This window comes from Emydura macquarii, unplaced genomic scaffold (genome assembly GCF_026122565.2).
Source record: "Emydura macquarii macquarii isolate MOO-44397 ecotype Brisbane River unplaced genomic scaffold, CSIRO-AGI_Emac_v2 contig_2865, whole genome shotgun sequence".
In the NCBI taxonomy this organism is placed as follows: Eukaryota; Metazoa; Chordata; order Testudines; family Chelidae; genus Emydura; species Emydura macquarii.
Window position 1 is genome coordinate 123,544 of NW_027133002.1, and position 15,288 is coordinate 138,831.

General features: G+C 45.5%; 1 protein-coding gene across 8 annotated transcripts in view; it reads right to left on the reverse strand.

The window, feature by feature from the left end:
• The window catches only part of STIM1 (stromal interaction molecule 1), a 151,999-nt gene that overhangs the window by 25,232 nt on the left and 111,479 nt on the right, over positions 1-15,288 (reverse strand). For all 8 annotated transcript variants that reach the window (XM_067568291.1, XM_067568290.1, XM_067568294.1 and 5 more), the window contains 2 exons: positions 11,353-11,530; positions 461-638 (listed from right to left, as the gene is read on the reverse strand). In XM_067568291.1, coding sequence (XP_067424392.1) covers positions 461-638; positions 11,353-11,530 — 356 coding nt within the window. The remainder of the gene's footprint in view (positions 1-460; positions 639-11,352; positions 11,531-15,288) is intronic.

Here is a 15,288-nt window from a genome sequence, read left to right on the forward strand (position 1 = left end):
GGAGGATGGGGTGCTACAGAAGCAGTTGAGGCAGCAGTTCAATTCATTCTAAAGCTCTCCTAAAATACAGATAAGTAAAAGTGCTGCATAAAGGGAAAGGGGCCAGCCCTGTGGTTGTCTCCGCACAGAAGGAGCCGAGGAAACGATCAAGCTCCATACCTCCCCTTCGGGGATGGCAGAGGCTGTGGGATGTGAGGTGACCGCACTGGAAGAGAGTGTCCTGTGTTGCTCTCCAGGGATCCCCTCCAGTGACTGCATAGAGCAGCACAGATGGGCACCCCGAGAAGGAGCCTTTGGGAAAAGTACTGTAAGAGGAAGTGGCAGAAATATTTGGATCTCTCCTATTCCCAAGGTCTCTTGGGAGAGCAGAGTTTCCCACGGGGACGCAGCAATGGCCCATACAGCGTATGGGCATCCCGCCCGCCTGTTCCTGTCTGTACACATGGTACGCAGAGCTTACCTGCTCCAGCTCCTGCTCGGCATACTTCTGTCTGCTCAGCTCATTCTCCGTACCCTCCCGCAGCTCTCGCAGGCGGTGCGCCTCCTGCTTGGCAATGCTGATCTCGTCTTGGAGCTTCTTCTCCAGATGCACCTTCTCCACTTCCACAGTGCGATGCTCCTCCTGAGCCTTCTGCAGCCTAATGCACACACGCACATGGACCCGCTAGTGCCGACCGGGCTGGGCGTACCTGGGTTCACTAAGCAGTTACTGCGTGACGAGCTGCACACACGTGACAACACACTCTCATCTGCACTGGTGTAAACCCAGAGAAACTCCACTGATGTTAGTGGAGGGATGGTGATGTAAATCCAGAGTGAGAGCACAGTTCAGCGCACAGTCTCCGAGGCACTGAATGCTAACATTCAGAAATCTCAAGGAAAAGTTTGCCATGAAATATATTATCGATATCAGATTTTCAGACAAGTTTTATTTTTTAAATACCAGAAGAACATAAGCCATAGTCTCATGAAATGAGCTACAAACTCATTTGATTCTTCTGCGTATTCACAGAAATCCAGAAACAGAGGCCTTTGCCTATATGAAAATGGACAAAATCTGTATCACTCTACTTCAAGGAGGTAAATACTTGAGTTTTAACAAGCTTCGGGACATGCCTGTGCATATGTATGTAATGCTGGCTGGATTAGGGGGACCTTGTAGAATATGATTTAATCGCAATATTGCAAAATTACAGTAATTCATAGGCAATAGGCCATGTCAGATACCGTTAGAAAGGTTAGAATTTGTTAAGTATGATGATACTGTTTATGTGTGTGTTTGTGTCATATTTGTATTGTAAGTTATGGATAGATTTGATGTCTCTGTATTTCAACTTGTGCTGTGTTTCTGGGCGACACCCCAGACACGACGGCAGCAGCAAGACAACTGCTTAATAAGGAAACTCAAAGATACAGTGAACCCAGGGAAAGAACCTAGGGTCTACACCTTAGGAGTCAGCAGGACTTGCCCAGGTAACCCTGCGCTCCAGCTTGTTTCTGTGAATTTCCTCAAGCTGCAAGGCAAAGGGACATAAAAGACAGCTGCTCCATCCCACGTTGTCATCATTCCTGCTTCCTACCTCTGGATCAACTCATCTGCAACTGAAGCTGTGAAACAAAGGAGTGAAGCACATCCAGGTACTGGACATACACCAGAGGCACTGTACAAGCCTGAAAACGCCACAATTTCACGAATAACCTGATCTATATGGACTTCAATCATTTGTATGTATCTGATTGCTTGGACAATTTAACATCTCTCTTCTTGTTTCTTTCCTTTTATAATAAACCTTTAGTTTTAGTTAGTAAAGGATTGGCTGGCAGCGTGGTATTTTGGGTAAGATCTAGATTTATATTGGTCTGGTAATGTGGCTGACCCTTTGGGGATCAGGAGAATATTGGTGGTAGGGGGAATAGAGTTTTAATAACTTATCCCTTTACTGGACCTAGTGGCTGACTGGGAGCCAGAGATTGAAATGCAGTAAAGGGGGTTGTGTGTTTTTTGTTTTAGCTTTTTGATAACCGATGTGGGGAATCAGAAGCACTGTTTGTCACAGGTCAGGGAATCTAACTTCAGTGTTACTCACCAGTGCTGGGAGAATCTGCTTTCCTTTTGCAGCCTGCCCTACCCTTGGCATTCTCAGGTGGCTACCCTAGGCATGGACGGGTCATAGCGTATATGTGCAGATAAGATCTGCCTACTTACTCTATTTCCCATTGGATCCAAATTTAGACACACCCTCCTCCCAGGGGTGGTTAATTTTCTCCAGCATGGGATTAAATCAGTACTGATTCTGCATGGTGGCAAAAGAAAATTACAGATTTACTCTTCGTTAAGGAAAACTGATGGTGAAGCATCCCATGATTTTCAAGGACCCAACATTGCTCTGTTCAACAGTTTTTCAAGCACCTTCTGCAGCCTGCTGTTTTAGGGTTTTTACTGCATTTTCATTTTTTGGAGAATGCTTCCAAGGCTGTCCTGCTACATCCCTCTGATATAGCACCTCAGCACTGCAGCCTCCTGAGTGAACTGAAGAAGAGACAATGATTCTGCAACAAGTATTCAGTCGAAATAGATGCATGGGGGGGATGGGGTGGGGGGATTCACTTTATCATTTACGCAATGAAGAATAATGGTGTATACATCCCTTGCTGGGCAGAAAACACTAGGAAATAGAGAGGCTTTTAGCAGAGAAAGGCAGAACAAGAACCAGTGACTAGAAGCTGAGCAGATACACTCAACTTTAGCAATCAGACACACATTTTTAACAGGGTGATTAACCACTGGAAAAAACTACCAAGGGAAATGGTGAATTCTCCATCTTTTGATGTCTTCATATCAAGACTAGATGCCTTTCTGGAAGATGTTTTAGTCAAATATACATTGCTGAGCTCAATGCAGGGGTAACTGGATGAAATTCTATGGTCTGCAATATACAGGAGATCAGACTAGATGATCTAATGGTCCCTTCTGGCTTTAAACTCTGAGCTGTTTTCCTTTTTTCTCCAAAGATCCTGTGATACAGTGGATGGTAAATCAATGGTAGATGGATACAAGAGTGTGTTTAAATAGTAGAGACTTTTTGACCCAGAATGCATTGTGAGGACATTTTTGTCCCTTGTCACTGCAGGTCAGGTTATGCTCCCAACTTAAACAAACCTATCCTTTCTATTTATACCCCATGATATGGTCAGTCAGCTTCCTTTTTAGGATTTGTTGGATTTTAGGATAACTTTAGTACAGTTTAGTCGTTATGAGGATAAAAGTTTTCTGACGTCAGGCAGGCATAAATTGAGCCAGTGAAACCATTACTGAGCTTAAGCGTAAAGATTCAATGACTGGTTACGAAAATAGCTATAGAACAGGCTGCAGAAAACTTTTTAAAATTAGATGGCAAGCTAAATCATCCCAGTTAAAACCAGAAGCATTTCCAGTCACCAAATATCTTCTCATTCACAGTATCCAACACCCAAACTAGAATAACAGCCCAGTTTATGATTATTTACCCCCATTTCCAAACCAAAAGAAGGAAAATGATTGTGAGATATATGCAGCAAAGCCACTCTGAGGTACACCAGGAACAACCTGAAATCAAAAGCAAGGACACTTGTCCAGAGCCACTAGCGGCTTTGGCTGGAAGATTTCCTTTAGATAGAATCATAGAATCATAGAATATTAGAGTTGGAAGGGACCTCAGGAGGTCATCTAGTCCAACCCCCTGCTCAAAGCAGGACTAACCTCAGCTATATCATCCCAGCCAGGGCTTTGTCAAGCCTCAGCTTAAAAACCTCTAAAGATGGAGATTCCACCACCTCCCTAGGTAACCCATTCCAGTGCTTCACCACCCTCCTAGTTAAAAACTTTTTCCTAATGTCCAACCTAGACCTCCCCAACTACAACTTGAGACCATTGCTATTTGTTCTGTGAGCAATCAAGAACCTCAGAGGAGGGACGGCAATGAAAATCTTCAGCCTCAAGAAGAGTTTGTGGAAAGCAACTCATGCAAACAAATCAGACCCCAGGAGGGGTGACTTTTTTTAAAACTTGAAGAGGGATGGGGAAGTAGAACTGGTCTATACGAGACTTTGCTTCTATGCACATCTGCTTTGAGAAGCTGCCTGTTTCACGGACCCACAGGTGATCATTCAGATACAAACACAATGGGGTGAAGCGGATTCTTATCACAAGATTCCACTCTGTGTAACATACACATTTAGACTGCTGTCTTCAAGACCTCGTACAAGGATAAAGTACTGCATATGCCTTGTGTTTACTTCACAGCCCAGAGTAAAAAAATGTGAAGAATGTTAAAAAACACGTTTTGAAACATTGCTATGAACAAATGAAACCCATGTTTTGGGAGTGGGTCCACTGCTCTCTCTATGAGTGCAATGGACAGAGAAGGCTGTAAACACAAGCCTGCTCTTGGTGTACAGATGGCATTTCAAAACAAATCTGTATGAACTGGGCTTTCTTCAGCCATTTCGTTGGCTGCGCTGCTGGACAGGGGTTTATTTTCAATTTACAGCTCTGCTGAGAAACACAAGTGTTTTCATTCCTAATTTTAAAAGAATCCTACTGAGACGTTCCAAGTTTAGAGATAAACCCACGCTCTCTGCCCTCCATGGCTCATTGCTCCATCTCTTCCATACTAGGCTTGTTAATACTCCACACACATTAGAATGTCCTCTGTTTAAAGGGGAAATTCCCCTATGGAGTGGTGTGTGTCATGGGGAAAAAGGGAAAAGGATTAAATCCTTAGTGTACGAGTCAGAGTTCTTCTGTTTCCCCCTTCTGAGATTCATTTTTCATAAAACCACCACAGCCCACCATCTCCTCTGTTGTTCACCAGAGACAACGAAACAGTTCCCTGCACATTCTCAGTTAATGCTACTGGCTTCTGTAAGCTGATTTTTAGTTGCTTGACTATAGTTACTCCATTTTTGCAGCTTCTTTGTTTATAAGGCAAGGCCGTTTCACTCTGTGCACAGATCATAGAAAGTTCTTAAGAATGCAGAAGGACTTCACAGACTTCTGTGCACTTCACAACTTCACTTCTGTGCACTTCACAACACTTCACAGACACCAGTTTTACACTAGTGTAACTCCACTGAGTTTGGTGGAGTTATTTTGGATTTACATTCATGTAGTACAAGGAATTCAGGCCCACTGCATTTGCAGACTTCACAATACAGGAATGCACCTTCAAATGTTTCATCATTAGGATGCAATGTCAACCTGACAATGTCATCCCTTTTCCATAGCTTCTGTAAGGCTTGGGAAAGACTGCCTTGGAATAGTCTCCATTAAGGGACATCCTGTCAAACGTTCTAGATTAGAACCGAATTTAGCTTCCTGTATCAACCTTCCCTGCTCTAGGTATCTCAAAGGTCTTCACAAAGTTCAAATTAGATAGTGGTGTAGCCATTTGGTAGGCTGTGGAAAAGGCATTAGGTATTCAGCACCTGGGATAGACATCTGCTTCAGTGCGACTCTGGAACCCATATTATCCACATCTTTTCAAAGGCAACCAGAGGATGACTTCCATTTGACCCCTGAAAGATGTCTTGTGTATAGCATTCTCTATCACTGCAGCGTCTGAGCACCTCGCAGACTAATACATTTATCCCTCCACATCGTGTGAGGAAGGGAGTATTATTTTCTTTTGACAGAAGGGCACCGAGTCTACCCTGGGCAAGTCAGTTTGCTCACGGTCACCAGGACGTCTGTGGCAGAGCCAGGAAATGATCATTCACTTCCTTCCTTCCAGGTCAGAGCTCTACCCACAAGACAATGCTTCCTGCCTTAACACTCTGCAGCCCTATCATGAGGCGGTCTCTCTGAAGCTTTTAGCTGTGCCTGGCATGTGTGGCTTTAGGTAACATTAACTAACATTCACAGGCACATCTACTTGTTTATGTTGTCCTGTCTTCAATGACAGATCCCAAGGTCACTTCTTACACAGCACGTTCACAGCAATGTTAGTATTTAGGTCGAATGCCTACAGGGTAAGTTACTCTTGAATTCCCAGCATGAACTCAGCAGTTGCCTTCAGATCTTACCGAAAAGCATACACTGAAACACACGGAGTCAAATTCTGATGCTCTACCATAGTTATCTCAATGGGCAGTCAGACTTCAAGTAGGAAATCCTATTGATTTCTCACTTTAGCTAGTCCTTTTTCTTTGGGAATTGCCAATCTGGAAATGGTAAAATTATACACAACTCTGTGAAATGATTTGTTGCTCAAAACTGGCTGCCTCGGAGACATATAGCAAATGTGGTTTTTCCTATCGTCATGTCAGCAACAAAGCAGATCATATGTCTGTGTCACCGACAAGGGAACGTGGTGAGTTTGACACCATCATCTCGACACACTGTCACATCTTTCCTTTCAGATGAATGCCAACTCTTTTGTCAAGTAGCTCTGTGTGATGACATTAAAGTTCTCGCAAACACAACACCCATAAGCAGGGCTATTCTCCGAGAGCTGTTCTGACAGAATAGGTGAGGAACCCAGGCTGCAGTACTGCCTGTGAACATGGCACTGTTTCCAATGGCTGAAATGTTTGTAAAAATCTTCACTGCACGTTTACATTCCTGAGATGCTGGCACATGTACAGGCAACTTTCCAAGCTACCCATCACTCACTAGCGCGCACACACAACTGGATAACTGCTCACACTGTAGTCACTGGGAGTTTAGCCATTGACTTCTATGGCAGCCAGACTGGGCTGTTTGTCTTTGAAAATTATATTCAAAACATGCAAGTAAAAAAATTAGGTCCAAATCTAGCAGACTCTGTTAAAGAGGGTGACAAAAAGACGGTTACTTACCCTGTAACTGATGTTCTTCGAGATGTGTTGCTCATGTCCATTCCATTCTAGGTGTGTGCACGCTCAATGGAATTTTTTTTTACCCGGAGCAGTATCCGTAGGGCCGGCTCCAGCACCTCCTGGAGTCCTGTGCACATGCCGCGGTATATGAGGTGCCGCCAACCTTACACCCCCTCAGTTCCTTCTTGCCACCAACTCCAACAGCGGGGCTGGGGGGGGGCAGGTCATGGAATGGACATGAGCAACACATCTCGAACAACAACGGTTACGAGGTAAGTAACCGTCTTTTCTTCTTCAAATGCTTGCTCATGTCGATTCCATTCTAGGTGACTCACAAGCAGTATCCTGGAGTTGGGTTTGGAGTTTATCAGTGAGCCATTTGCAGCACTGCCTTGCCCAAGCTGGCGTCGTCCCATGCCTGTTAAACAATAGCACAGGGAGAAGTGAAGGTGTGCACCAATGACCAGGTAGCAGCTTTACATATGTCTTGAATGGGCACCTGTTCTAGAAACGCCGCCGATGAGGCCTGCGCTCTGGTAGAATGGGCTGTGACAAGTCCCAGAAGAGGGACCTTTGCCTGCTCGTAACAGAACTTAATGCAAGAGGAGATCTGCTGAGTAGAGACAGTGAGCGTGAGCCTTTCATCCTATCAGCCACTGCCACGAAAAGCTGCGTGGATTTACAGAGCAGTTTTGTCCGTTGGATGTAAAACGCTAGGGCTCTTTGTACGTCAAGCGTGTGCCATCGCTGTTCCTCTTCTGAAGCATGAGGCTTTGGAAAGAAAACGGGTAGGAAAATATTCTGATTAAAATGAAATTGAGATGCTACTTTGGGCAAGAAGGCCAGGTGAGGCCGCAATTGGACCTTATCCTTACAGAAGTCTGTGTAAGATGGCTCCAAGATAAGTGCCCTAATCTCAGATATCCTCCTAGCCGAGGTAATTGCTACTAGGAAGGCCACCTACCAGCACAGCAACAAGAAGGGGTAGGTTGCCAAGGACTCGAATAGGGCCCCCGTGAGCCTGGAGAGAACCAGATTTAGATCCCAGGGAGGTAATGGATCCCTAACCTGAGGGTAGAGCGTCTCTATGCCCTTCAGGAACCTAACTGCCATGTCATGGGGAAAAAAATGTTTCATTTGAATCGGGGGATGAAAGGTGGAAATAGCCACCAGATGCACCTTCTGTGAGGTGATAGCTAGGCCTTGGAGCTTAAGGTGTAACAGGTAGTCTAAAACAGTCTGGATCAAAGCCTGTTAGGCCAAGACTCCCCAGAATGACAACCAGCAGGTAAACTGTTTCCACTTGGCGAGATACGATGATCTAGTGGAGGGTTTTCTGCTATCCATTAGAATTTGCTGCACCTGAGAAGAACAAGCTTGTTCCTCTGGGTTCAGCCACTCAGCCTCCACACCGTCAGGTGTAGAGACTTCAGGTCTGGATGCAACAGCCGCCCCTGGTCCTGGGAAAAGAGATTGTGGCAACTCTAGTGGGGGCGGGGGCAATCAATAGCTCCAGCAACGTTGTGAACCAGTGCTGCTGCGGCCAGGCGGGCACTATCAGGATTACATCCGCCTTGTCCCTCTTGATTTTTAACAGGACCTCATGAATCAGCAGTATGGGCGGAAAGGTGTACATAAGAGTCCCTGACCAAGGAAGAAGAAAGGCATCAGACAGCGCCCCTTCGTCCAGTCCACGAATGGAGCAGAACTGATGGCACTACTTGTTCAGTTCGGAAGCAAAGAGGTCCACTTGGGGAAACCCCTACTTTCGGAAGATCATGTCAACCACTTTTGGGTGGAGTGACCATTCATGGCGGGGTAAGAAGGACCTGCTGAGGCGGTCCACTGTGGCATTCCTGATACCGGGGAGGTGGGAAGCCATTAGGTATATATTGTGTCTTACCGCAAAGTCCCACAGACACACTGTCTCCTGGCACAGGGCCAGGGAGCGGGCCCCGCCCTGCCTGTTGATGTAATACATTGCGGCAGTTTTATCCGTCAGAATCTGGACCACCTTACCCATCAATATGGGGAGGAACACCCCACATACCAACCGTATCACCACGAACTCCTTGATATTTATGTGCAAACCACTGTCCTCCTTCAACCAGGTCCCTTGGGTACTGTGATTGGAGCTGATATGTGCCCTACCCCAGGTCCGAAGCATCCAATATCAGGGTGACCGAGGGAACCAGTTCTTCGAAAGGCATCTCTCGCATGACTGACTGGGGGTCTAACCACCAATGTAGGGAAGAAAGGACTTGCGGCTATTATCTTTGAAAGCTCGTGGCAACAGGGGGAGGTCCCTGAGGACTGGAAAAAGCAAATATAGTGCCCATCTTCAAAAAAAGGGAGGAAAGAGGGGTAGGTGATCAGGAACAGTCAACACGGATTCACCTCATCACCAACCTGATTGCTTTCTATGATGAGGTGACTGCCTCTGTGGATGTAAAGGGCGGTGGATGTGGACTTTAGCAAAGCTTTTACGATGGTGACCACTCTGTCCAAGGAATGCCTCCTCGGGGCATACACCAAGGCCAGCCATGACTGGAGCGGTCTGAGTATTAGACATGTGTGGCGCACCATGTACATGCAAGATGCCATATGGCCCATCAGCTGCAAGCAAGTCTGGGCTGTCGTAAAGGGATAGGCATGAAGGCGCATGATAAGGCTCGACATGGCTTCGAATTGAGGCTGCGGCAGAAAAGCTCTGGCTTGCATGGAGTCAAGAATGGCCCCAATGAATTCTATTCTCTGAATTGGTACTAGTGTGGACTTTTGTTCATTCACCAGCAAGCCTAGGCAATGACAGGTGGCCCACACCACGTCGGGACTGGTCTGGACCTGAGACTGGGACCTGCCTTTGATCAGCCAGTCATCCAGATACGGGTAAATTTGTATGCCCTGTCATCTGAGATGTGCGGCTACGACTGCCATGCACTTTGTAAATACTCGGGGGGTGGAAGACAGGCCAAAGGGGAGGGCTGTACATTGGAAATGGGAATGACCCACTACAAAATCGGAGAAACCATCTGTGCCCAGGAAATACTGTAATATGAAAATGTGTGTCCTTCACGTTGAACTGTGCATGGAGGCGGGCACGCACCTAGAATGGAATGGACATGAGCAACACATCTCGAAGAAGAAAATGAGATTGTCATTAGTAGCCCTTTGACCATATATAGGACCTGTAGCAGCTGTGACACATGTGAGTAGCCACATTGAGGTCAATGCTATTACTCACGTGAGTAAATGCTGCATTCTCTAGCCCACAGTATTTTGCCAAAGGAGAACAAATTAAACATTTCTACGATGAACAAGAGACTGAGTTCAGCTGTTCATGTTTAATGTTCCAGTATTGAATGTTCTAACTTTTTTTTTTTTTGCCTCCCAGTAAACAATGTATGGGATTTGGATATCCCTGTGATGCCTGGGAAGCGATGACTCCAGTAGATTCTCCAGAGGAAGAATCCACGAGGAAATCTGGCCAAATTCCTCTCCAGAACTATTGCCAGAATATTGATGTATTTCACCCTCTCTCGCCTGATGTGAAGATTCCACCTGAGTCAGTCCAGATGATAGATTAGGCAGGAGCTAAATTACTTAACATTCTTTTAAAAGGCTCTTTTCTTCCTGGAGGAGCAGGTATATTTTGTGATTTGAAAAGGAAAGGAGAGGAATCCTGGTTTCTTTCAGTATCGTTTGGGCTGACACAAAGGAACAATGCTGATCAGCTTCACTGCTGTAGCACAGGAAAGTATGACGCATGAGTAGCAAGTTTCCATTTGAAGTAAGACAATAGGCTCAAACACAAGGGTGTCAAGCCCCTGTCAACTACAGCAGGGGCATCCAAGTCATTTTAGCTAAGAATCAAAGAGCCTGTTTTAATTATCCATGTACAGAAGTTCTAGTTGGAATATGACTGATTCAGGGGAAAAAGCCAAGCTCTTCATATTTAAATGTCTTAAAGACAGCAAAACTGATTTGGTGAAAACATTCCCACAAAATTCATTCTCTGTATAAAAATTACAGCCCAACAGGAATTTGAGAAAAACTTGAGCAACCAACAAAGGGGAATTAGGGTAGAAATCAGCATTCAACCTTACCTACTATCTATACTACGCAAGTACGCTATAACACATGAGATTGCTGGAGCCTCGTGTTGTGAATTCAGCAGAGTGACTTCATGACAGCAACAGGCCGTTATAATGGCATATGAGGCTAATTTTAACGACTCTAGTCTTCATGTGGCACGTCCCCAGTACAGCGAACCAGTGTGTATTGTGCAGGGAGTGGGAAGGGTGGGGTTATGTCCAAATTTCTTAACTAGCTGGCCAAATGCATTCAAAGACTGTGCAATCACATCAGCAACATCAACTAGTTAGTAAGTTTGCGATGATGACGACCTAACAGGCAGGTGCTTATGGCTGATACACAATATAAAATAATTTGACTGCTACTGGTTTATCCACATTAATAATGGAAATTTAATAATGGTGGATAAGTAGGACTCACCTTTCTTGAAGGTCGTGTAGACTCTGCTCCGCTCTGTGAAGCCCTTCTAGGTCTTTCATCATCCTCTTCATGTGCTCCTTTGAGTAGCGGTTCTGGATGTAGGCGAACCAGCAGCCACCCACTCCAATGACAATGGACACCACCAGCATGAAATCCTTTAGGTGATTATGCCGAGTTACTGGGGGGGGGAAAAGAGAGTTATAATAATTCAAAGAGGGAAATATGATGATTTCCTTTGCAATGTTTTCTTTGCAGCATGGGGAAAAAATCAACAGCATTAGTAAGAATTACGGACCTAGAAACACAGCAGGCAGAAAGGACAGATGCCCACCCATACCTAAAAATCCCCTTGAAATCACCAGAAGCCACACCTTCCTTCCTTCACAGATGATCCCAAACTGATGCTGGAGAGAAGGCTCAGACACCATGGTGATGGACATGGTGTAAGAACCTTTAATTTAATGAGTCATGTCCCAGCTACATCAAAGACTGAATGGTGATCTATAAACCACCATGACAGCAGTTGTGCTCCTCTGGGACGCTGCACATCACAAAGCGCAGGACAAAGCACAGGAGAGCTGTGGAGAAAGCGTTCTCTGATGAGGGGATCTGGCTATAGAACAAACTTGCTGAGAGGATGAGGCAAACATTCAGTCTGATTATCTTTAGAAAACGCTGCAAAATCTTCATATATAAAAAAATCTTTTCTATCATAAGAGTGACACACAACACTGACACTCCCTCTTTGTCTAAGCCCCTACCAATTAAAAAGGGGCAAATTAATAAAATCTAACCCCCACCCCACTGTAAAAAAATCCAACCCCAAGAATAATTTTTTCATATTTCATATGCGTTGCTAGTGGCGACTAATGGGTACAAAATGGTTTGACTTTATCAGTAATTGGGATGTATCATAGAGAACTGTCCTGGAGAGGACTGAAGTCATCTTTGGCCATCGCCAGTTGACCCTTGTTGGTCATGTTGCTGCCTCCGAGACAAAGTCCCTGCACATCAAGCTCTGAAGGTGGGATTTGAGTTCAGATGGGGACACTGCTTGGTCATGGACTTGCAGCGATCATACAGTCATTCATCATTAAACTGGCTACACCAGATCAGTAATAACCCTGAGCAGCAATAAGACATCTGGAATAAAGCCGTACAGTGTGGTCATGGACACTCGGCACTATAGACCTCTGCTGTCTACGCATATTGACCTCAAAACTCTGCTTACAATACTGACAATACTCTTAGACAGCAAAGATGCATAGTGCTGAGTGTCCATGAAGGGCACTCAAAAGAGAAGTGCCAAAGGTCCATGAAGTTTGCTATTGCTATTGATTTTTAAAGGGAAGGTGCTTAGATCCTACAGTGATAAGAGGAAGCATAAAACCTTAAGATAAAGAAACAGAACCTAGAAAGATATGAAATTCTTTCCTAACACCCTAATTAGGCTAAGCAGTTTAACCTTTGAAGGTGAACAAGAGTCACCATAGTTGGTCATCCTACCACACTGGGGTTAGGGTTTACCCCTGCTGTGCAATTTATTAAAAATTCTGGAAAACAGACTCTTACTAGGATTTCCAAGGACAGAGAATATCAGACATAAACCACTGTTAATATTTGTGTTTCCTCTTATAACCTGGGGTTACTGTGACGCTTCTCGGGGTGCCCAGGACTGTGAGTCACCTTGTTACCCTCCCCCTCAGTGAGAGAGACTTGCTTTTACTCAACTGCATATTAGTTCCCTGACATTCCTAGTCCGCCAGCGACCCAAGCAGTCTCATCAGAGGTCTGCCAGCTCTTACTTTGCCTTGCCGGTTAACAGGCGCACCTCAAGCCCCGAGCTCCCTTGAAGCAGTCCCCTGTAGTATCTAGCCCCTAGACACTCACAGAAATTACCAGGGTAAGATGTCTCCATAGACAAACACACACACAGCAGTTTGATTCAACTGCCCCTGTAGAACAACACAGCACTGAGATATAGTTAGAGAGAGAACAATCGTAAAGCAAGTTTATTATCAAAGACAAAGATTTAAGAGATAATGAGTAATGATAACGAAAAGAGAAACGGTTACTTACCGTAAATCTGGTTCTTCAAGATGCGATGCAGACGTGTTTTCCACATAGGTGTGTGCACCAAGCACAGCGGCTTGGAGAAATTTGCCTAGCAATACCTGTAGAATACCTTCTGTAGAATACCTAGCAATCACCCCTTGGTTCCTTCGCACCAAACACCCAGAAACTAGACTCCACTGCAGAGGGGACAGAGAATGGGTTGTGGAATACAGGTCTGCATCACAGTTTGAAGAAGCAGTTACGGTAGCTTGTCTGACTTGTCCAAAAAAGGCAGGAAGCAGCGCTGCCGATGGAAGCAGAACAGTCAGTACTGAGCATGCTGGTGCCAGAAGTGGCGTTGGTCCCAAAAATGAACAAAGGTCCTGGAGTGCCAGACTGTACCATCATCGAGGGCAGTCAGAGCTGCTGGGGAAGTCTTTGTGGTGCTGCTGACAGAGGAGGGCTGCGATTCCAGATCAGGCCCATGGCCTATTTGAGCAGGTGCTGCCTCAGGCGTAAGTCCCTGAGCCACTTGAGTCTGCTTCTTAAACTCCTGCAGATCGCAGAACGCTTCTTTAGGTGATCCTCACCAAGACAGGGCAAGCACCACACGTGGGGATCATTCCCCCAACACGGACAATGTTTAAACCCTGGTGGGGGCATCACTGAGGGAAACAAACCACTACAATTACCACTACTCTTACTAACACTAAGGTATTACTAACTACAGATAACAAGAGAAAAAAGTAAACTAGCCGAGAGGCTGAGACTACACGGTGCTCGGACTCCAGCCACAGGTAGTAAGAAGGAACTGAGGGAGGGTCAGGGCAATATTGCCTCATGCAGTCAAGGGAGGGGCTACAGCCATGAAGTGCGAGCGCTGCTCCTCTATGGGTACTGCTAGGCAAATGTCTCCAGCGTGCTGGATGCGCGCACACCGAAGTGGAATACACAGCTGCCTCTACGCGAAGAAGAAGAAACGGTTGCACATGCCCTGCTTGGGACACAGGCTCAAAAACATGGTTTCAGAACATACACACAACTCCTTAAATATCATCCATCCATACATCTTGTAACAATTAAGAGGACCAGTGTTCCATAAGCTTTTATTACAGACCTCACATGACGCCTTTTGGATAAACACTATGAAAGCAGTGTGTTAGGTGGAGTGAGTTTGTCAGGCCTGAGGACAGTTGCTGTTATAGAACAGTGAACCCTTTGCCAGTTGGCACCGAGGAATTCTTAGGGTCACAGTTACCACTTATCAGAAATTCAGCTAAATCCCTACCAAGAAATCTAAAAAGGGAATGGAATGGTTTGGGAAAAGTTACCAGTGGTAGCTATTTGATCCTTCCCTGCCCATAGCAAAACAGAACAGTCTACACAAATTCAGTGTCGCCATTACAATAGTCACCAAACAACATTTCCAGTAAGGAAGACACTCAAGGCTTAGAGAGAACAAGCCTGCCATCACAGTGGAAATCTGGAATCAGGGACATGCACAAAAACCTAACATTTCTCCATTTTCCTACCTGTTGGCTGTTAACCACGCAAGATGACATAAAAACATTATCCCGCTGTAAGGCCCTGAGGTTTTCTAGTGACAAAATAAACCAAAGGCAGACCAGCTGCTCCAGGAGCGCACAGTGTTGAGGAACAGTTGCAGTGCCTGAGCTGATGGGAAAGCAGGCACTTCTCCCTCAGAGTCCCTGGGGTATAAGATTCTTCAAAGGGGGCAGGAAGGAGGCAGTACCATGTTCTCTTTCCTCCCCATCCACAAATGGGGACAGCGATACCGGCCCACCTTTGGGAGTCACGGATTCATGGGGTTGTCATAGGAGATCCAAGTGACCAGACCAGACGAACGCAAAGGAACGTTCA